Source organism: Oryctolagus cuniculus, assembly GCF_964237555.1.
Source record: "Oryctolagus cuniculus chromosome 16 unlocalized genomic scaffold, mOryCun1.1 SUPER_16_unloc_1, whole genome shotgun sequence".
Lineage (NCBI taxonomy): Eukaryota > Metazoa > Chordata > Mammalia > Lagomorpha > Leporidae > Oryctolagus > Oryctolagus cuniculus.
The window spans coordinates 1,357,339-1,380,440 of NW_027208201.1; the positions used below are offsets into that span (position 1 = coordinate 1,357,339).

Here is a 23,102-nt window from a genome sequence, read left to right on the forward strand (position 1 = left end):
ATTTAAATCTTTTCCAAGCAAATCCCAATGTTGTTCATTCACAACTCCTTCTGCAAACCAGGGACTGACTATTCCTGTAGCATTAATGAACTGTTCTATGGCTCACCTTTTTAAACCCTTGCTCCTTGTGCCTTGAGTGAGGCTTTTAGCCCTTCTAAAACATTTCTTGCTTAGTGAGTGTTTGTCCCATAATTGTGTCGCTCTTTTTACCTTTGTGGCCTGTGTCACGGATGGGTCAGGACACAGTGGCCACTATGCAGGTCTTCCCTCGCCTTCTTCAGGACTGTATCACAGACAATTGTCCATGGTGGCGGTTATGAGACATGGCGGTGACCTAAATGAAATGGCCGGCTCTTCCAGTGACCTTCAGCTCAATTCCCATTCCGCGAGCCCCATGTTGGGCGCCACTTGCCCTGGCACACAGGGTAATCAACTAGGACACGAGGAGGGCAGACCTGAATGGAGAGACAAACCAGATATGAGAAGGGAGACCAAGACAATATACTGATCAAGGTCTCACTTTATTGGAGAAGGAGGTAGCTTATATAGTACAAGGCAAGGATTTTAACATTTGAGGGTAAGCAGGGGTAATCTTACAAGATAGTACAAAAAATAATTTCACAGGAATCAGTATCAATTTGACAAAGGGAGTTACAGCGAGGTCTTACAGCTACCAGACGTGCTTATCAAGGTACAAGAAAGAGAGCACCCAGATGGCCAAGCGCTAACCATATCAGTGAGCTGTACAAGTGGAATTTTCTAGTGAATCCTTAAGGGAACACAGTTGAAGGTTACTCTAAACAAAGGCCTCTACAGGGAAACCAGCACAGTGGCTCCCAACAGTTTACCATGGCTGTTTACACCGTCCTGGCCAAAACTATCACTGTGCTTCTGGCCTTCAAAGTCACTGCCCCAGGGAGAAGGATGAGACACTGGCTGATATCAGGGGTACCTAACTCCATTATTCCCATCTGCTCCCTGATCCAATTGGCTCTCTGTGGCTTCTGGCTTGGGACTTCTCCTCCTTTTATTGACACAGATGCACACTCTGAGCATGGCCACACCATCCTGGTGTGCAACAAGGGCTCAGTCACTGCTTTCTACTGTGTCCTGGGCTTCCTGGGCTCCTTGGCCCTGCTGAGCTTCACTGTGGCTTTCCTAGCTAGGAATCTGCCTGACACCTTCAATGAAGCCAAGTTCCTGATGTTCAGCATGCTGGTGTTTTGCAGTGTCTGGGTGACCTTCCTGCCTGTCTACCACAGCACCAAGGGGAAGATCATGGTGGCCATGGAGGTCTTCTCCATCTTGGCCTCTGGTGCAGGGCTCCTGGGCTGCATCTTTGCCCCCAAGTGCTACATTATTCTTTTCAGACCTGAGAAGAATGCTTTGAAAGGATTAAGGGATAGGATAGTTTCCAAGGAAACAGATGTTCTCAGTTGTAAGTCTTAAGGCAATCTCAGTTTTAATGGTTAGAAGCTAAGATGGAAAAACTGATTTTGCACAACTACCAATCTGTTTATGTTACTGTGGATTTCATGGTACTGAATGTTGTGTACAAATTAAATATTGGACTCTGTGGATTTCGGTGACCTTTCATTTTGCATGGTGTTTTCAAGGGGCATCCACATTATTGCAAGCATCTACATTTTTCATGACAAACTGATAAACCCTTGCTGTAATTTTTTTGAGTTTTGTGTCTCCAATTAACTGTAGACTGATTTGTGTGCCATTTCCAATTTTGGCTGTTTGGATACAAGCACTGATATGGAAGAGATTTTTGCATATTTTCTAATTTTTGAGTGTACTCTCAGGTGTGGAATGTTTTGGTCATAAATTAATTTTGTGTTGAATTTGCTAAGGAGATGACAACTGCCTTCCATACCATATGTGCTGTTACTTTCTAGCAATTTAAAGATTCCAAATTCCCTGTGTTATCTACATCACTTGCAAAATTTTTCTCTGTACCAATGTAGTAGATGTGAGGTGGAGGCTCCTTCTGGTGTAGAATGGTTTCTCCATACTTATTGCTGATTAGGATCCTTTGTAATGCCCTCTGGTCATATATTTAACTGTGCAGAAATGTCCATTGTATCCTATTCCCATTGTTCATGAATTACTTGTATTTTGTTGTAACTTCTGCCTTTAATTTTTTTTTGTTGTTTGTAAGTTACTCAATGTGTTTATATTTCAAATTTTAATTCAGGTATACAAGTTTCATGAATTTCATATATACAGATTAGGAATGTAGTGATACTTCCCACCTAATCCTCCCTCCTGTCAACAGTCTTATGCTTCTTCCCCTCCCTCTCCTATTCCCATTCTTTATTTTTGCAAAGAACCCTTTTCTAGTTTACTTTGTACCCATGAGATTAACCCTACAATATGTAAAGTGTTCTACAATGGTAGGAAGAAACCAACAGTATCCCTCAAAAATAGAGACAAAGGCTATAAACAATAATGGATCCTCAATTGTCAATTTCACTCCAATACAATACTTTTTAGGAACTTGTTATGACAGATAGGAGAACACATACAGTACATGTCTTTTCTGATACTGGCTTATTTCTCTAAGTATCATGGTTTCCAGTTGTATCAATGTTATTGCAAAAGACAGTATTCCTTTTTTTTTTACTGCTGATGAATATTCTTAGAGTATAAACCATGGTTTCTTTATCCAGTCATCAGTTGATGGGTATCTGGGTTGATTCCATACTTAGCTATTTTGAATTGAGCTTCAATGAACATGGGGGTACAGATGACCCCTTTTCATGCTGATTTCATTTTATTTGGGTAAATTCCTAGGAGTCAGCTGACTGGGTCATATGGCAGATCTATGTTCTTTCACAGACAATTCTGTACTGTATTCCACAGTGCTGCATCATTTGACATTCCCACCAACTGTGGATTAGGGTACCTTTTTCCCAAGTGCTCTCCAGCAGAAATTGTAAAGTGTGTGCACTCAAGGTGGAAACTTAACATACTGCACCACTGCCCAGCTCCAATTTCCATTATTCTCAAAGATAAGTGGTGAAGCACCAAATCATGCAAATTCCAACTACCTTTTGAGAGCCTTTTCCCTAACTGAGGCATCTTTAATTAAATGTCCCCATCATCTCCAGCAGAGTCATCAGTTCCTCATAGAATTACTTCTTTCTCCCCAAACCCTCCAACAGTGTCTTCAGCAGCTATAGCCTGAGAAGCACTTGGGTGGGAGGTATCATAACTTTATGTGGCTGTCTCAGAACATAGCAACACTTCCTGAGTCATACTCAGTTGTGTATGAATAGCCATTAGCATATGTGTCCTCTAATATCCAAGTCATTTGGTATCTGCGTCCTTGAGTTTTAAAACAATTTTGTTGTGTATGTATGTGTGTTTGTAAAGCCAAGATCACTGGCACTGAAATTCTACATTTTTGCATGCAAAAACTAAGTCCTGAGTTACTGTGCCAAGAATATATCTGATTATAATTTCTATCAATCATAGTTAGATCATATGTTTATGTATTATCTGAATAGTATATTCTATGCTGACTTACTTTTCATGAGTTGTCTGTTTTATTATAGGCTTGTTTATTTCATTAAGAAGGAAACGCATTGGCATTCATTTTTAAATTCAATGTGAAATTGGCCAGTTATCATTTATTGTTCAATAGTATCCTTATGCAAATGAATCTAAGTATTTATAAAGAGAAAAGGAAACCAACTACAAGCCCATTGCTCACAGGCAGCTCCTATCTAAATAGTCTTTCAGACTTCCTGTACACACACGTGTTTATTTCTGCACAGCCATCTAATGTTCCCATGGAGATCCTTTCCATTATACTTGGATGTTTCAGTTGACCCAGTCTTGATTTGGAGCTGTCTACTGCTCTTATGCCCATGTCTCCCTTCCTTTCAGTCAGGGTCAATACCGCCCTCAGGCACTAGAGGGTGCTTGAGGCAGAGTATGGATTTGACCTTGCCTGCAAGACTGCAGTAAATGCACCTGAAGGGGTAGGGGATGGTTTTAAGGGCTCCTTCTTGTGGAACCTCTCAGGTCAGCTCCTCAAGAGCGACACCTGATATTTGCAGAGATCCACACATCTGCCACAATGAATGCCCCCAAATTGATCTTCAGCCGAAGTCTGGAGCCTCAGCTCTGTGCACACAGTTTTCTCATCAGAAGACAGAGGCAGGAATCCTGTGGTAAGTAGGAGACTCTGCCCAATTCTACTTCCTTGTGTTTTTAGATTTCCCTTCTTCATTTAACACAAATCAAGGTCTTTCAAAGAGTATGATTTGGATTATTTCCCTAAATTTGCTAGATGAGAAAACCCCAGGAAGAAAGAAATGGATTGCAAACAGTTGAATGTTTTTGCAGACAAAACAACAGACAAAGGCTAAGAACCATCCTAAAAGGAAAAGATTTATGTGTATTTCACTATGCATCTGGGGCAAATTAATGTGGGAATCCCAGATAAACTCTGAGACATGAGAGGAAAATGAAATCACTCAACATGGGATTATTCCATGACCAGGAGAAACTCTCATGGTTCTTTTTTTTTTAATTTTTTCATGGGCAGAGTGGACAGTGAGAGAGAGATAAACAGAGAGAAAGATCTTCCTTTTGCCATTGTTTTAGCCTCCAATAGCCTCCGCAGCCAGCATGCTGCAGCCGGCATATCAAGCTGATCCAAAGCCAGGAGCCAGGTGCTTCTCCTGATCTCCCATGGGGGTGCAGGGGCCAAGCACTTGGGCCATCCTCCACTGCACTCCTGGGCAAAGCAGAGAGGAGGACTGGAAGAGGGACAACCGGGACATAATCCGGCACCCAGACCAGGACTAGAACCCGGTGTGCCAGCACTGCAAGGCAGGAGATTAGCCTATTGAACCACGGTACCAGCCTCTCATGGTTCCTAAGTGGAGGAAAAGATTGTGATAAGGACACAGGTAAATCGCAAGTGAAAAGTCATGCAAGAAGCACCTTATGAAGTAACCTCATTAGACACGTGAAGGAAAAATAGACGTTTGTTGATGACAGCAGAATAAAAGAATATTAAATTCAAAATAACTGCTTGAGCCACTAAATCCCCAACTGTTAGATTTCCCAGTGTCAGAATCTCTTCTTACCACTGATGACCTGTTTGAAGAGATAAAGGATGGAATGATATAGCGTATCCACTTGCAAACTCCCATAAAGCCTCTTTGGCAGTCATCATATACAGCTTTATTGAGAAGAAGAGGAGGAGGAAATGAAAGGGACAGAGCAATTAGAGAAAAACTGGAAGAATGACAAAGAAGAGAAGAGAAAGACTAAATACAGATCAGAAAATATATTTTTGCTTAGAATGGCAATTTTCCACTTATCTCACCCAGAAAGCAACATAGATAATAAAGAGATACTTGAAAAGTCAAGTTTACAATTTGTCATGTTGGAAACATATAAAATCATGTGCCCAATAATTGAAAGATACCTCTTCTGGTCAGAACATATGAGGGTGTATAAGCTGTCAACATGAAATACACTGTTCATCATGACTGAATACTCAGGACACTTGAAACACAAAGGGCACCTGTGTTCTAACCTTGGGGAAGTTTTGTGTCAGTGGCTGTAGAAACGCATGATGTGTTTCTTTACCTGCAAGTCAATCTGCATGCACGTCTGGAGTTAAGATTCAGAGAATAAGACCTATTTGCAGTTAGAACTGCTACCAATAGTCATTATTTATATGAATATACTTTTCAGATTTCCATAGAAAACTAGATGGCAGCCATTCAGCTTCACTAGGTGCAGTGCCTTTTGATCTACAGTACTTGAAGTCCCCCTAGTGATTCTGACATCTTCTAAATGTTCTGCATTTAAGATTCTCCTTCATTCAGGCTTTGAATCTGAATTAGTTTCCTGATTTGGGGTGGGAGCTGATGCCCAGTTTTGAAAAGGAGGAGGCTTAACAGTTATAAATGCCAAACTTTGTACTCCACCATGCTCCACACTTAGATATCCTGCCTCTGCTAGCCACATAGCCCTCAGATGAATTATTCTTTCCAAAGACCTTGCACAAAGTCATGTTCATGATGATGCTGTTTGAGGAGTCATTTAATGATGTGCTAATATATATATAACCATTTTTGGTCCATGATGGCACATGTGCAAAATTCAGCAAGACTGATTTGTATTTAATTCATTTTGCTTTCCTTTGAAAATCAGTTTCTCTTCCTTGTGGAACATGCAATTTAGATAGAACATTCCAGAGCTTGTTCTGGCATTTGCTACAAATACAAAATCCAAGGACTTGGGAAAGCCGTCTGTTGCCACAAATGAGAGTAACTACTGTTCATCCCAATTTACTTGTTTTGTTAGTCATGACGTACCATGACTTTTTGACCTAAGAACAGAAATTTATTTTTCAGAAATGCTGAGGCTGGTAAGACCAGGATCAATATACATGAGGTTGGTGTTTGTCCAGGACACGTTTCCTGCCTCCACTAAAGATAGTTTTCCTTTCCTCTTCTCACAGTCTTCACCTGTTAGAGAGATGTAACAAACTCTCTCCACAGTCTCATATTGAAAATTGCAAGAAAGCAACTAGGTAAGCCATAAAAAATTGCTATTACCACCCAAAGACCTCACCAACTATAATCATGCTACAGAGCAGTATTTCAACCTCCCCATATTTGCACAAAACATTCATTCTCTAGTAGTTCTAAGTTTGGAGTTGATAATAATCATGGTTGGAGACATTTACCAAAGATCCCTAAGGATCCAAGTCACTTTCGTGGCCAGGGAAAGCAGTGGAAGGTGGCCCAAGTCTTTGGTCCTTTGCAGCTATTTGGGAGACCTGAAGAAGCCCCTGGCTCCTGTCTTTGGATCAGCTCAGCTCCAGCTGTTGTGATCATTTGGAGAGTGAACCATGGGATGGAAGATATTTTCTCTCTCTCTCTTTCTGACTGTATCACTCACATTCACTCTCTCAATCTTCCATTCAAACAAAATCTTTAAAACAAAAGTTATTGTAGCCAATTGAGCAGATGTGAGGTGATATCTCAGTGTGATTTTGAATAGTATTCCAAGTTTACTAATGTTTAGCACCCTTGGTAAGGCCTTTGGCTCTTCTATTTGTGCAGGAATGTCTGTTCAATTCCTCTATGCAGTTTCAATGATATTTGTACTGTCCCTTCTGTTTTTTTAATTTGTATGTTGGAAACATGTATCTGGAAGGAAATGCAGCCATATTCTCCAATTTTCTCTCAGGTGGTTGACTCTTGAAATCTCTCCCTCCAATTACATAACCAGTGACTCAGGCACTGCAGTCTGATCACCCCTCCCTCTCCAACACTGTTGCTTTCTCTGGCTCTTGGCTGCTGGGGTTGTCTGTTGTGTCCTTGAACATACTGCATGTCTGCAACTTCCACACTGATCCACAGCATTCTTCTTCCTTCCATAGAATTCCCACTATGGTTTTCTCTCTAACTATCCCAGGAGAATGTGTTTCTTCCACTTTTACTTTTATATCTCCTACTAGATTATAACAGTATATCCTTCTCATTCAGCCATCTTGGTCTCTCTTCAGTAATCAGCAGTATTATTCCTAGGTTAGATGGATGATGGTAGAAACAGATTCCTGATGGATTACCATAAATGGCAACACTAGCAAAGTGTCATGTTCTGTTGTATTCAGAGGAGCTTCATCAGATTAAGTATGGCTGGAAGTTGGAGGAATTGGGGATTTTTGGCTGGGACATAATTCAGAATGGTTAAAAATGCAGTGTTGTAGACTTTACATACCAGCATAGCTAATTTGGAGTTACTGAGAATTGATACAGTGAGTGCTGACATGCCAGCTCATCTCTGCATTGTAGATTTTCTTAGTTTCCTTTACTGCTTGCTATGACATTAAGTTACAATGACTTATAGTGATTTCTACTTTTGATTTGAAGTGTATTGAGCCTGAGAAGATAGTCCAGGATAGTCCATTGGAGACAGTGTTCTCGATGTAGAATGAGTGTAAGTTCATGTGAGTGTTCCCTGTACACAGACAGAACTCTGTACCTATGCACTCAAATGTCCACATATTTTTATTTTTGGAAATTGTTTTGCAGTAACCTACATGATATTGGACTTCAATATAAATTATAAAAAGTCTCAAATAGAAAAATATTATCAACTTTTATGATGTTGTTGCTAAAGCTCAATTTGACATAAATGTATGATCTCAGATTCCATATAAGTTTATGCAATTAGAATATATATTTCCCTGAATTAAGTCTGAAGTTCTAGAATTGAAGCATTCATCACAAACTATAAAAAATGTCAAATGCAGCATTAAGGATATAGAAGATGAAAATGTTACATATGAAAGAAACACTGAAGCTAAAAATATTGAATAAATCTGGGTGCTAATTTTTTAAAAAATTCGTCCATAACTGTTTCATAACACACATTTTCCATGAATTTTCTGAAGCCTCCTCATTGCATGGAGTTCATCCTCTCCATTCCCAATCTTTTTTCAGTGAATCGAGTACATTCAGGTTGTCTCTATTTTTAGTTCCTACACATTAGAGAGAACAGTGGATGCTTGCTCTCTGATTTAGATTTATTTTTCTTGTTTAACTGAATAGACAACAAGCTTCATCAATGTACCAGTAATAAGTTTAACTCATCAAGAAATTATATTTTCAATTTTAGGCAAGTCACTGAATTCTGTTGTGTATTTTGTTCGTATACTGCATCTCACTTTGTATGTACCCCTAATCAAAATCTCAAACTGTTGAAATCTTTACTTAATATATGCTAAACTGATCTTCTGTATATAAAGAGAATTGAAAATGAATCTTGATGTGAATGGAAGGGGGGAGCGAGAAGGAAAGGTGAGGGTTGCGGGTGGGAGGGAAGTTATGGGGGGGGGGAGTCATTGTAATCCATAAGCTGTACTTTGGAAATTTATATTCATTAAATAAAAGTTAAAAAAAAAATCTCCCTAATGGCATCTGAGCAGTGGCTAAGCAATGAAGAATGTGTTTTACTTAAAATATTAGGCACCGGCCGGCGCCGTGGCTCAATAGGCTAATCCTCCACCTTGCGGCACCGGCACACCGGGTTCTAGTCCCGGTCGGGGCACCGGATTCTGTCCCGGTTGCCCCTCTTCCAGGCCAGCTCTCTGCTATGGCCAGGGAGTGCAGTGGAGGATGGCCCAGGTGCTTGGGCCCTGCACCCCATGGGAGACCAGGAAAAAGCACCTGGATCCTGGCTCCTGCCATCGGATCAGCGCGGTGCGCCGGCTGCAGCGGCGGCCATTGGAGGGTGAACCAACGGCAAAAGGAAGACCTTTCTCTCTCTGTCTCTCTCTCTCACTGTCCACTCTGCCTGTCAAAAAAAAAAATTAGGCACCACATTTACAGTAATTTGAGTTTAGAAAACTTTTGAGTGGAAAAATAGAGTTCTCATATATGCCCTTTCTACCCCCTTATTAGATTTATTCTCTTGGCAATACCTCACACAAGTATACAAGCACAAATGATTAGTCAGTGTCGATCCTCATTATTGCCTATAGGACATGGTATCCATTTTGTTCACTCTTGTGTTGTGCAGTCTGTGGTTTGGCAAAGGATTAATAGTACCTAGCTGCCCTGATGGTGTCCTACATAAGCATCCTGAAAGTCACTTGCATTCAAGAAGTATAGGTGTCTGGAGGCATCATTCTGCCCTTGGTGTTTGTGGTGGTGGGAATAAAGAGGTGACTTCCAGCTGGTACTGTCTGCTTAGATTAAAAAACTATAAGTACTCAAATAGTTCCAGGTTCTCATGAGAGCATCAACCAAGGTTGTAGGTGCAAAAGCAGATCATTATGGGATTACCAGGGTTAACAGCAACGTGGAAGTTTTTTTATGTTTTACAACTAAAGATGAAGTGATTAGAAATGCCGAATGGACATATCTGAATTCAGGCTGATTACTGGTTGCACAGTGATTGAAAACCACATGTCCTAGTGGGCATCTCTGTAAACAGGATTGGTTTGGGGTCTATGTGCTATCAAAGTGATTTGTGGCTGCCCAGAATACTGGCTGATGGAGGCTGCCCTGTTGCACTTTGGGTCATTGTAGTGTGTGATACTGGAGATTTCTGGTCTGAAAGCTTACTAAAAGCCTCACCTCATGTCTCCCTTCATGCCCTCTGATGCAATCCCTGTACATAATTGCCAAAAGTTCATGAAGTGGTTTATTGACAAAGCCCTTGGACCAAATGTAACTAGCAGGAGTCTCTCCCTTGAGTCTTTGTATCCATGGACTTGGAGGAAATCCTGGCACCTGGGGTGAGGAGGATGATTCACAAACATGTTTTTCTTCTTGTGTTTTCCACCAGGACAGAAGATCTGCACTGCAGAGCCTCAGGGCAGAAAAGTATCAGATTCCCCCATGGACGAGTGGACAGCTGGTGGAAAGAAGTCAGATGGAGCAGTATTAAAGTGGCTTGTTTCAAGCAATCACACACACACACACACAACACACACACACACACACACACACTCTATGTATCCACCTGCATGACCCTGCATGTTCCAGTGCTCTTGTCTCATAGGGTTTTTCACAGATGTTTCCTTTGATTTTTCTGTTGCTCTTTCTGCAGCTGTATCTCCTTGTGACTTGTCAGGATGGTCCCGACTGCTATTCCCAGATGGAACAGAGTTTTTACAAGGATGGGGATATTGAGATTACTGCTTTTTTGCGCATTTACCCATATGAGGTTCCCATAATCATGAAGAGGTTCAGCAAATATCGCAGATTCAGCTGGTAAGTTCTCCTTGCCATAATCATTTTCCATTTATTTACATATTAGCTACTTGTTTTTCGGTCTGCAAATCTATAGGCAAATATGTTCTGTATCCCTGCCCTGTCCATCTTCTGCCCTGCCTAAAAACTACTGGTAATTGATTTGGGGCATGAGGAAGACATTTCCCTCTGCCTGGCACTGTGGATTGTTCAGGGAAATGTTGTCTCATCAGAGGAGGAAGCAGAGTCTGGCCGGTATCCTCCTGTCCTTCCCTGTCCACTTTCATCAGCCCAGGGGCCTATTGTGCCTCAGTAGCAGATTCTTGCAGAACCCATGCACTGAAATGAATGAACTGAGTTACATGAGCTATTCCACACAGGCTCACACTATTTTCGGCAACGTACTAGATTTGGGGCCATGAGAACACTTCATTTCTTCTACACTTGTAAAGGAATAAAGACATTCAAAGAGTTTTTACTATGTAAAAGAAATCTCAGGGCAACACCTTTTCACAAATATAGTAATAATTATATTTTACTGATGAATATACCCATAAGAATTTCAATGGTTGTAATCTACTACATATATAGTGTTTCCCCAATTCTGCCTTTTCTGGGCAAAATAGATTTCTTAAGGGGGATTATTCTGTTTCTGCCCCTCTTGAAGATCCTTTATTTGTAGCTAAATATAATGGTTTCATATACATATATAGCATATATAAATTCCATGCATGCAGAATATAGTATGTTGTAGGATAGCAGAATTCTTTTCTTCAAACCTGTTTATGAAGGTGCCAATTTTCTAATTGGTTTCTACTGTAAGGCTACAGGAAGTAGGTTGCAGCTGCATAGAACTTTGATAGAAGGTAGGTATTAGGACATAGATCATTTCAGTATCGTTAAAGCCAATGGATTTGAGAAGTATAGTTGGTGCCACCAAGGTGGTGCAACTGATGGCATTTGTCCAAAGATTTATGTAGAAAAAAATCTAATGGATATTAGCTTGGTGTAACAATATTATTCACTTCACATTGACTTTTATAAATTCACCTAATTTAATGTGTGCACATGGCATCCAATTCATGAAATATTTATTCATTAGTAGTAGTATTCTCCATGGTTATGCATGCAGCACATCATTTAAGTGTACCCTTAATGACAGAGACCAGGAGGTAGTGAATTTCCAGTAGTAGGAAAAGAGGCTATGAATAGAGCCCAAGTTCCTCCAAGATGTATGCCATGCAAACTGGAGATCATGATAAAATCTTAGCAAACCAAGGGAAATTATCTGTGTCGATGATACTTGGAAAAACAAGAAATACTGAACTGTCAATAGATTTAGGCACTATACCCTCCAATGTTAGATTCACCAACTTTAGAATATACAACAATTACTGATAAACTGTTTTTAGAGATAAAGAACACAGCATAAAAGAGATAAACTTACAAATTCCAGTGTGTCAAAGAGCCATCTAGACATTTTGGTACAAGGCAGCAGCTGGAGAAAGAAATGAGAGGATGCAGAATAATGGAAGTGTGATAGTAATGAGGAGAGAAACAGATATATGAAATACAAAACTGAATTTTATTTGATTCATAGTAATGATTTTCAAATTTCCTCATGCTACAAAGTATGAATGACATATTTGGATAGCAAATATGTATGCAAATTATATATACATAAAACACTATATATATATAGCTACTGTGTGCATGGTTATAGTATACCTATGTATAGATATATAGAGAGAATACATATATGATATGCATACATATATCCATATTATGTTATAGCAAGAACCAAGAACTGAAAAACTGTCACTTCCTCTGGAGCACACAGTGACCCTTAACAAGCAGTGTGCATGACCTAGTCTATTCATGAGGAATTAACACACAGGACATCAGAAATAAATACAAGGGGCTCCTCATTTGCATTTTTTTTGTGAAATGTCAGATCCTAGAAAGTAGAAATGCATCATTTTCTTTGCATGGAAGGCTATTTATATTCAATATTGTAGGAAAAGTTGAGTGAAGAAGTCCTGTTTGGAGTAAATACAGCTACCACTCATAATGATTTACTTTAACATATGTTTAGTGATCTAAATGCATGACTGGCTTAATTGAAAACCATCAGGTGCCTCGAAGCCCAGTGATTCATGTTCACCCAGGGAGTGTTTGTGGCTTCTCTAAAGTGCTCCTCTCTTTTCACTATTTCCCTTCTTTGAAGCTTTGAATTCGATTTTATTTTCCTGGCTTGTGATACTGGTTGATGGGTAAGTTTGATGGGGAAGAGATTTTTCAGGATTAATTACAGACTCCCATATACCATTTTCAGTGCTGTGACATCATCCTTCTTTTTGATCACATAGCCTTCAATTGGGTTACTCTCTTTTCCCTTTACAACCTGCAGCCTTATGGTCGTATGACTGCTATTTCAACAAGCACTTAATGATGTGGTAAGATGAAGAATCATTGTAGTTTGTGAATGTAGGAATAATTTAGAGGCAGTTGAAGATGATGTGACTTTCCTTGTCATGATTTCGTTGACAACTGGAGTGTACTCCTAGGTGTGCATAAACTTTAGAGAGTGCATTCCAGAACCTGTTGTAGTATTTACTTTAGATATCAAATACAAACACTTAGAAGAGGTAGCTGTTGCCAGAGATGATTTAAATTGATGAGATATGCATCCAAAAATAAGATCATGCTCTTTGGCTGCATGGACAACCATGGGATAATATGCCCAAGACATTATGATGTAAAAGCAGATCTTATTTTTCAGAATCATTTAGGCTTGGAAACCAGTAAAAGTTGGTAGCAGCTTTGGTTCTGGTGAGGACGTGTCCTCCAAATACAAAAGTTCACACTCTGTACTCAGCAAATCTACACATACGGATTACAACATATGAATGTTTGGCCATGACCAATCTATCTGTCATAGTAATCACAGAATTGATGATAATCTGGATTGGAGGCTTTTCCCTTAAAATCCTTGTGTATTTCTTGCAGGCTTCAGTCCAAAAACTACCAGTATGCTCTGGCCTTGGTTTTCGCTATTGAGGAGATCAACAAAAACCCCCATCTTTTACCCAACATGACCTTGGGATTTGGTCTCTATAATGTCATGCACACTCATATGACTGTGATGGAGAACCCCTTCATCTGGCTTGCAGGACTGGAAAAGCACGTTCCTAAGTACACATGTAGGAAACAGAGCAAGTCTGTTGCTGTAATATCAGAAAGCAGCATTGCTGTCCAAATGGGGACACTGGTGGAACTCTACAAAATTCCACAGGTGAGTATGTAGTGAAAAAGGGGGATAAAGTACATCACCTTGGGTGCCTTCCTTAGAACCAAAAATTTAAGGGACAGAGACCTTATACATTTGACACAGTATGTGATCTAAAGAGAAGACGTGCAGAGATTTTGTGAATTAGCCACATTTGTTCTGAAGCAGAGGTATGGGTGAGTGAAAAGGAGAAATGTTTTTCTCAACCTGTGAGTCTAATAATTCATGAACTAGGAAGATCTCATGTAGTGGGAGATGAGAAAAATGAAATATTCTAAAATCTGACACTTCCATCATTTGCTTAATTTCTTAAGGAATGATAATTTACACTATGACAATAACCTTACACAGATTTCTTGCCTTTTCCCTTAGCTGACTCTTGGGCCTTTTGAACCTCTTCTGAGTGACAGTGGTCAGTTTCCTTCCCTCTATCAGATGGCACCCAAAGACACTTCTCTGGCCCATGGCATGGCCTCCTTGATGCTCTATTTTTGGTGGACCTGGGTGGGTTTGGCCATCTCAGACCTCCCAAAATGTATTCAGTTTATGTCTGATTTGAAAGAAGAGTTGCAAAAAAACGGCATCTGTGTAGACTTTGTGGAATTGATCCCAGCCACTGTAGAGTCACTTTCTTCATTCCAAAATATGTTTCATATCCAGATCATAAAATCTTCAGCAAATGTGGTGATTCTTTTCTGTGTCACTGAGTCACTCATAGGCGCCAGCTTTCAATCATGGAAGGAGTTAATGTTTGGAAAGTCTGGGTCACCACTTCACAATGGGATTTTGCCAGTTCTGAGAAACCTTTCCTGCTCCACTCATTCCATGGGACTTTCATTTTTTCACACCACCATACGGAGATCTCTGGTTTCAAAAACTTTCTTCGGACAGCTAACCCTTCCAAGTACCCAGAAGACTCTTACCTCTCCAAATTCTGGTCACTGGCTTTTAATTGCTCAGTTACTGGGACATCCTGTAAAACTTTGCAGAACTGTCCACTGAATGCTTCCTTGGAATCATTGCCTCCGCATCATTTTGATATGACCATGAGTGATGGGAGTTACAACATATACAATGCTGTGTATGCTGTGGCCCACAGTGTACATGAGATGCTTCTACAAGATGTAGAATTGCAGCCAGTGAACAATGGGGCAAAGGTGGCTTTTTCTCCCTGGCAGGTAACTTGGTTTCCATTGTTGACATGTACTCCTGAAGTGATCCCCTTAAGAGTTTCTGCAGGTGTGCAATCCAAGTAGCTTGGGAACCTTTCTCCAAAACACAAGATAAAAATGAGCCTCTGCCTGTAATTTGTCATTAACAAAAGGGCTCCAATGAAAAGTGGGAAGGTAATTTGGATAAGCATCAATGCTGTTACTTAAAAATATTCTCCAATTCTATCAATTTAATTTTGACGTGTGTCGCTCCCCCATTCATGGAGGAGCGACACTGGACCCTGCGCTGTTCTTTCATGTGCTCGGCCCTTCCCAGGATTGTTGCTGGTCCTTACCGGGTTGGCTGCAGACCCCTCCACCTCCGTGGAGGGGCAGTACCCCCTGCCACTTTCCCCGCTTCCGCGGAGGAGCGACACACCGCCGGCCGGCTCTCTCGGGGGGCTGCTCAGGTGTTCCTTCAGATGTTCCTGGTGCATGTTGTCTCTCTCCTCCTTTATAGTCCTCTTCCACCAATACCAACTCTGCTACCCACATGCTGAGCATGCTGCTCTCCTCCAATAAGGAGCAGGATCAGCTCCTGCAGCTTATCAGTCAAACTGGCGAGAGGCAGCTGCATAGAGGTTGTTTGGGCTCTCTCTCAGGGCCATATTGTGGGAGAGTAGATGCATAGAATAAGTCTTAATTCCAGTAACTTAGTCTAGTCTCAGTTGCTCCCCACAATGTGAAATACATAGACTGTGTTATTCCATTTTCAACTTCAGCAGTACAGTAATTATTTTCAGGTTCAAATGTTACTGAGCATGTTCATCTACAATGAACATAAGGGATCTCATATAATTTGCACAGTTCTTTATTCCGGTAACTTTATTACAGATAGTTGTCCTAGGTACACTGAGAAAATGAGTGTTGGTAGTTGGGAAGCACTGTTGGAAATGGTTTGAATCACACAGCTAGATATTTTTGACTTCCCTTGTCTTTGTAGAAAAATGAGTGAAATCATACTTACCTTGATGTAGTTCTCATCAGGTTTATTTTTTTTTTTACTTCAATTCATTGGGTGGTCCTAAACAAGTTCTATTGTTTATTTGTGAATACAGACAAAGAGAGGCTTTCTGTAACCTGGGTTTGGTGTGTTATCACTTGGTCAGTCTTCATGAGAATATGATGCATTTTTTTCAGTTGCACCCATTTATGAAGAACCTCCAGTTTACCAATCCAGCTGGTGACCTAGTGAATTTGAATCACAGGAAAAATTTGGAAGCTGAATATGACATTCTCAACTTTTGGAATTTTCCATATGGTTTTGGACGTAAGGTTAAAGTAGGACGGTTTTCCCCATATGTTTCGCAGAGTGAACAGTTGTCTCTCTCTGAGAATTTGATACAGTGGGCCACAGGAATTACAGAGGTAAGTAGGACTGATCATAAGGTTCACACGACATTGTTACCCCCCAACTGCTAAGGGAGTATGTGCAGTATGGCTTATTCAAAAGACACTTAGAGACATTAAACCACTCCACTTCCAATGCAAATACTTTCTTATGTTTTTAGTGTCTGAGGATGGACAGTACACACACTTGTTCATGCAAGTCTTTTGAATCTATTTAAGAAAATCAAATAGAATGTTGTCATTGTGTCAGAAACAGATGTTTACAATTTCAGTGAATAGGTTTGCAAGACTTGGAAACCCTCTACTTGGAACTTAAGTAATAGTCTGAATTACGATCAACACTCATCTGATTTTTCTCAGACTCCATGCTAAGTATGCAGTGTGAGTTGCAGCCCTGGATTCAGGAAAACCCCTCTTGAGGGAAAGCCTGCCTGTTGTTTTGATTGCACACCTTGTCCTGGGAATGAGATTTCCAATCAGACAGGTAAGTCAGTGCCTGCCCTTTAGAGAAGTTACCACCAGTTTCTTAAATTATCAACTTATCCATGGAAAGAAAATCCGTGGAATATGACTGCTGAGAACAGTTTTTCCCCTTACAGTAGAAATTAATCCTTATAATCAATAATAATCCACAAAAGGATAAAACTTTCCACAATACACTCTCTGTATTATTTATGAAAGCATATAAAAGACTGAATGTCTCTGTAATGCTGACCATGTTGGAGTTCAGGTTGATATACATATGGTAAAAAATGAATAGAAACCAAGATTGGAGAATATTCATCCCATAAAACAGTGTGGCATTTCTAAGATTTATTTCATGAATCAGAACTATGCTATCACATGTATCATAAAGATTTTCCAGTTTTTGCTTGTGTTGTATGAGTAGTTATTTGTACCATATATTTAGTATCATTCTAATTTTGTGAAACTTATTGTTGATAATGAAAGGTTCTGGCAACAGAGTACAGTCCATGGGAGTAGTGTGGTGTATGTGCTAATTCAGTATAGGAAAACTCATGTCTGAGTTTCTTGTGCTTGTATAGGTAAAAGGGCTTTCACCAAATTCAAGTGTAGCATGCTTGGAGTGAGAAAGTGCAACTCTACACAAACTGTGTGTTATATGAAAAACTATCTTAGAAATCATACAGTATATCATCCTGGGGATAATACTCATCAAATATCATAAATGGGGCTGATTTAGCCTTTGACAAAAGTCATTGCTGCTCAAAATATAAATCTTCAAGAACCTTCTTATGCTTACATAGGTACACACATTTATAAAATTCATATCAAAAGACCACAGGCTGACATACATGGTAATAAGTATGCATAGTGGGCCTGGCACTGTGGCACAGTGGGTTTAAGCCGTGACCTGAAGCACCAGCATCCCATATGGGCACCGGTTCTAGTCCTGGCTGCTCCTCTTCTGATCCAGCACTCTGCTGTGGCCTGAGATAGCAGTAGAAGATGGCCCAAGTCCTGGGGCCCCTGCACACACATGAGAGACTCTGAAGAATCTCCTGTCTTCAGATCAGCACAGCTCTGGCTGCTGCAGCCATCTGGGGAGTGACCCAGCAGATGGAAGACCTCACTCTGTCTCTACCTCCCTCTGTAACTCTGTCTATAAAAAAATAAGTATGCATACCAAGGTAGGTCAATGACTGCAAATTAAGCACAAGCCCTTGAAGGTAAAATGTGGACATTATAAGGAAATTGAAGTAAGTAAAAATTGGAAGAATTTAAAGTTGGTGATCATAAACAAGAAAGATTTATGAACCTCAGCAAGATGGAACAGTGTGTATACACAAAGAAAGCTGAAGAGGTCTATTTATATATAAAAATACTAATTTTAGAGCTTATTAATCATTTAATTCTGATACATTGAAAAATATAGAAGAAATTCAGATATTTTCAGATAGAAATATTATGTAATTTGTTGAACAATATTTCAAACATCCAAATATCCTCACAGTTATTAAAATAATTCCCAATACTTAAATTGTGGTAAACAATTTTCAGATATTTTCTCAACTCCTATAGAGAACAGGAAAAATGTAAAAATTCTGTTTCTTCTATGGGAACATCTCAAGTTGATGGATCAAATACTGCCAGATATTCAGCAAAATGAAATTTTAAGACAGTGTTGTTGAAATAAATTCATACATTTGAAATCTCAATGTAAATCCAACAGTATTTTGAAAATAGGCTACATCATGCCCAAAGAGTTTCATAAAATCTGATTCAGTTTATAATACATGAAAAATGTAATAATAATTAGCATAACTGAGAAAAAATAGTTAATAAAATCTAAGTGATCAATGAATTCTAAACAAGAACAAAACGACTCAAACATGGCAAAAAGAAGGATTAGCTTTCAATCCTAAAGAGTATTTTAGAATGCTACAAAACATGGAAATTACAGCTGAAGATTGGATACAAAGTTGACGAAAGAACGCAACTTCTACAAAAAATTACACAGGAGATTCGGCTCCATGCATATTGTCAAAAAAGAATGACATTTGGCTGGCCCCACGGCTCAATAGGCTAATCCTCCGCCTAGCAGCACCGGCACACCGGGTTCTAGTCCCGGTCGGGACACCGGTTTCTGTCCCAGTTGCCCCTCTTCCAGGCCAGCTCTCTACTGTGGCCAGGGAGTTCAATGGAGGATGGCCCAAGTGCTTGGGCCCTGCACCCCATGGAAGACCAGGTTAAGCACCTGGCTCCTGCATTTGGATGAGCGCAGTGCACCGGCCGCAGCACGCCAGCGGCAGTGGCCATTGGAGGGTGAACCAATGGCAAAGGAAGACCTTTCTCTCTGTGTCTCTCTCACTATCCACTCTGTCTGTCACAAAAAGTGATATTGGGATGGTGTAATGAAATCAGTGAATTGATCATTGAAATAAGTAGTACTGATATACAAAACAGTACAAAGCAGTTACTTTTCCTTACCAATTCTGGAAAACAAAGCTATGAAAGTTGGCAAATGTAATGTCTAAAAAGTATGATATATCCAAAGGTAAGATTAACTAAATATTTAAAGAAATCTGCAAGTTGAGACATCAGTCATCGAAGGAGCAATATATTGAAAACAAGAGGATACATACAGACAGGGCTGGAGAGAAAATTCATGTTCAAGGATAAAAAGACAGGAAAGTGGAAATATGCCAGTAAGTTTCAAGCTGATCTACAGACTGACTTTGATTACAGGCAGCATCCTAGTGTGTTCCTTGATGAAAATGTTCAATGCTGGCAAATAATCCAGCTGTTATCAAGTGTACAGCTGTTCTGTGTTTCTCTAGAACTTGACCATTTGCCTTCTAATGGTGGTTTGTCAATCAGTGCTTTCCCCTATCATAACATAATCCAGATTCTACCTTAAAGAGATATGTTTTAGTGAGATCACCTGGTGATTTCTGTGCAACCCAAATTCACAAAGTATATCTCCCAGTCCATGATATTAAGAGTAGGAACCTGGGGCCAGTGCTGTGGTATAGTAGGTTGAGCCTCTGGCTGGGATGCTAGCATCCCAGTTGGTCAACAGTTTCAGTCCCAGCTGCTTCACTTCCAATGCAGCTCTCTCCTGATGCTTGGGAAAGCAGCTGAAGATGGCCCAAGTTTTGGAGCTCACACTAATACAGGAAGCCCAGAAGAAGCTCCCAGTTACTGGCTTCAAAACAGCCCATTTCCAGCTACTAATGTCTTTTGGGGTGTGAATCACTGGGGGAAGATCATTCCCCTCCTCTTTTACCTCTTTCCCTTTCTCCCTGTCCTCCTATCCCTCTTTCTCTCTCTCTCTCTCCATTCTGCTTCTCCTGCTCTTTCTGAAACTCTGACTTTCATGTAAATTATAATTAAATGAATACTCATTAAAACAAAGACTGCAACCATTGGGTGGTTGAATAGGCCATGAGAGTACAGAGGGAATAGTACTATTAAAAAGGCTCATTTCAGGCATGGAAAGCCACGACTCTGCAGCAAAAAATAGACTACATGGAGGATCTCTGTGAAACCTCTGTTGAAAGAAAGGGTCATCAAACAGGGATGTACTCTTGTCTGAAGAGAGGAGAGAGCAACCACTTTACATATGGCCCTGTCTAAATACTGATGGAGTCTCTGGTCACAAAAGACTTCCATAGCCTTGGCAGACCATGACAAGAGACTCAGGTGATCACTGACATCATACATATATAAACATGTTAATTGTTAAAGTAACAACAGAGGTCACTGTGTACTTAGTCCCCATGTAGGACCGCTGTCCCTAATCAGTTGTACTATGAGAATCGACTGCAAATTTTGTTCCTAAACTGTGCTCTATATGTGGTCTGTGTGTGTGGATACCAACTGTTGAAATCTATGCTTAACATGGAGTTCGTCCTCTGTATTTAAAACCAAACTAAAAATGAACCATAATGAAGAAGGAGATGGTAGAGGAAGAGGGAGAAGGAGGTGTGATGGGAGTTGGAGTGGGAGGGTGGGTATAGGGAAAAGAACCCCTATATTCCTAAAGGTGAATGTATAAAAAATGTAATCATTAAATAAAAACTTAAAACCAGAGCTGCTGCTTGATCTTGTTCCAAGTGAGCATGCAGCAGAATGTGCACTATATAAGAGCAGAGTAGCCCTCACCACACATGCAACCCTCTGGCACTTTGATCATCAGTTCCCAATCTGAAGAAACAATGAAGAAGGAATTTGTGGTGTTAAAATAACAGAGGTTAAGGTATGTTTTTAAAGCACCATGAATAGTTTCAGAGAGTAGCCCTTATGGCTTTGTTAGGAGAAAAAGAGCATGTACTCATCATTATGTAAGGTACTTAGGAAGATGAAGTATTAACTGGCTAACATGAGGAAGATGGACATAAATAATTGCCAATAATTTTATATGTCATTTTATATGCTGTCTTTCACATCAAATAAGGACCATTTGCCTAAACTAGCTTCGTTGGGTATTCTAGAAGGTACTTGAGAATCAGATATAACTGAACTTGGGATGATGTTTATTAAATTTCTTACCAGATATGGACCAGTGTGTGAAGTGTCCAGATCTTCAGTATGCCAACACAGAGCGAGACCAGTGCTTCTACAAAAAACTGACCTTTCTGTCTTTTGAAGAGCCCCTGGGGATGACTCTGGTCTGCACAGCTCTGTGCTTCTCTGTCCTCACGGCTACTATTCTTGGGGTCTTTGTGAAGCACTGAGACACTCCCATAGTCATGCCAACAATCGTTGTCTCAGCTACATGCTGCTCATCGCCCTCATCTTCTGCTTCCTCTGCTCTTTATTGTTCATTGGTCGTCCCAACACAACCACCTGTGTACTAGGGCAGACCACATTTGGAGTGGTGTTCACCGTGGCTGTTTCCAACATCCTGGCCAAAACTATCACTGTGCTTCTGGCCTTCAAGGTCACTGCCCCAGGGAGAAGGATGAGACACTGGCTGCTATCAGGGGTACCTAATTCCATTATTCCCATCTGCTCCCTGATCCAACTGGCTCTCTGTGCCATCTGGCTTGGGACTTCTCCTCCCTTTATTGACACAGATGCACACTCTGAGCATGGCCACATCATCCTGGTGTGCAACAAGGGCTCCATCACTGCCTTCTACTGTGTCCTGGGCTTCCTGGGCTCCTTGGCCTTGGCCAGCTTCACTGTGGCTTTCCTAGCCAGGAATCTGCCTGACACCTTCAATGAAGCCAAGTTCCTGACATTCAGCATGCTGGTGTTCTGCAGTGTCTGGGTGACCTTCCTGCCTGTCTACCACAGCACCAAGGGGAAGGTCATGGTGGCTGTGGAGGTCTTCTCCATCTTGTGCTCCAGTGCAGGGCTCCTGGGCTGCATCTTTGTCCCCAAGTGCTACATTATTCTCTTCAGTCCTAAGAAGAATTCTTTGAAAGGACTGAGAGATAGAATAGTTTCCAAGGAAACAGATGTTCTGAAGTGTAGCTCTTAAGGCTCTCGCAGTTTTCAGTTGTTAGAGACTAATGTTTATAAAACTGATTTTGCATTCTGATGTTATAAAATAACTTGCAGAATGTAACCTTCTTATGAATAGTTTATGCTTCTCTTAAAATGTTTTTGTTCTGAAGCACCAATTCATAGAAAAGAAAGGGAGAGTGGAAGAAACCTTCCATCTGGTGATAGATGCTGAAGATATCTGCTGTGGCCCTGTGCTGGTTCTTCCTAAACCAAGATTATTTCAGTTGTCCATTTGAGTGTCAGCATCTTAGGCCATCTTCTACTGCTTTTTATGGATCATTAACAGGGAGTAGGATTCCAAGTGGAACAGCCAGGATATGAACTGACACCCGCATGGGATGTCATAGTTACAAATGGTGGTTATATCCACTACACACTCACACTTGTCCCAATCCTCCTCTCTTCAAAAATAATACTGTTTATAAATTTCTTAGCCTGAGTTTCATGTTCACAAACACAAACTGATCTCAGATAAAGGCTCTCCTTGAAACTTTTCATTGCTTTTCATTTCTGTGTTTTCATTGT

The 23,102-nt window shown here is 40.4% G+C and overlaps 1 protein-coding gene and 1 pseudogene across 1 annotated transcript; both read left to right on the forward strand.

Moving 5' to 3' along the window:
• The first annotated feature begins 304 nt into the window (after positions 1-304).
• On the forward strand, positions 305-1,449 carry LOC138847783 (vomeronasal type-2 receptor 116-like). Its single transcript, XM_070067585.1, has 2 exons — positions 305-425; positions 785-1,449. The coding sequence occupies exons 1-2, from the start codon at positions 305-307 to the stop codon at positions 1,447-1,449; spliced, it is 786 nt and encodes a 261-aa protein (XP_069923686.1).
• A 32-nt stretch (positions 1,450-1,481) lies between these two features.
• Positions 1,482-22,551, forward strand: LOC138847784 (vomeronasal type-2 receptor 116-like; annotated as a pseudogene).
• Positions 22,552-23,102: the final 551 nt, after the last annotated feature.

Excerpts from the sequence above, each read along its gene's own strand:
- LOC138847783 (XM_070067585.1), top strand. The coding sequence starts at position 305 with ATGGTGGCGGTTATGAGACATGGCGGTGACCTAAATGAAATGGCCGGC. Across the intron at positions 426-784 it reads CACTTGCCCTGGCACACAGG|TTGAAGGTTACTCTAAACAA; the intron begins GTAATCAACTAG and ends AAGGGAACACAG.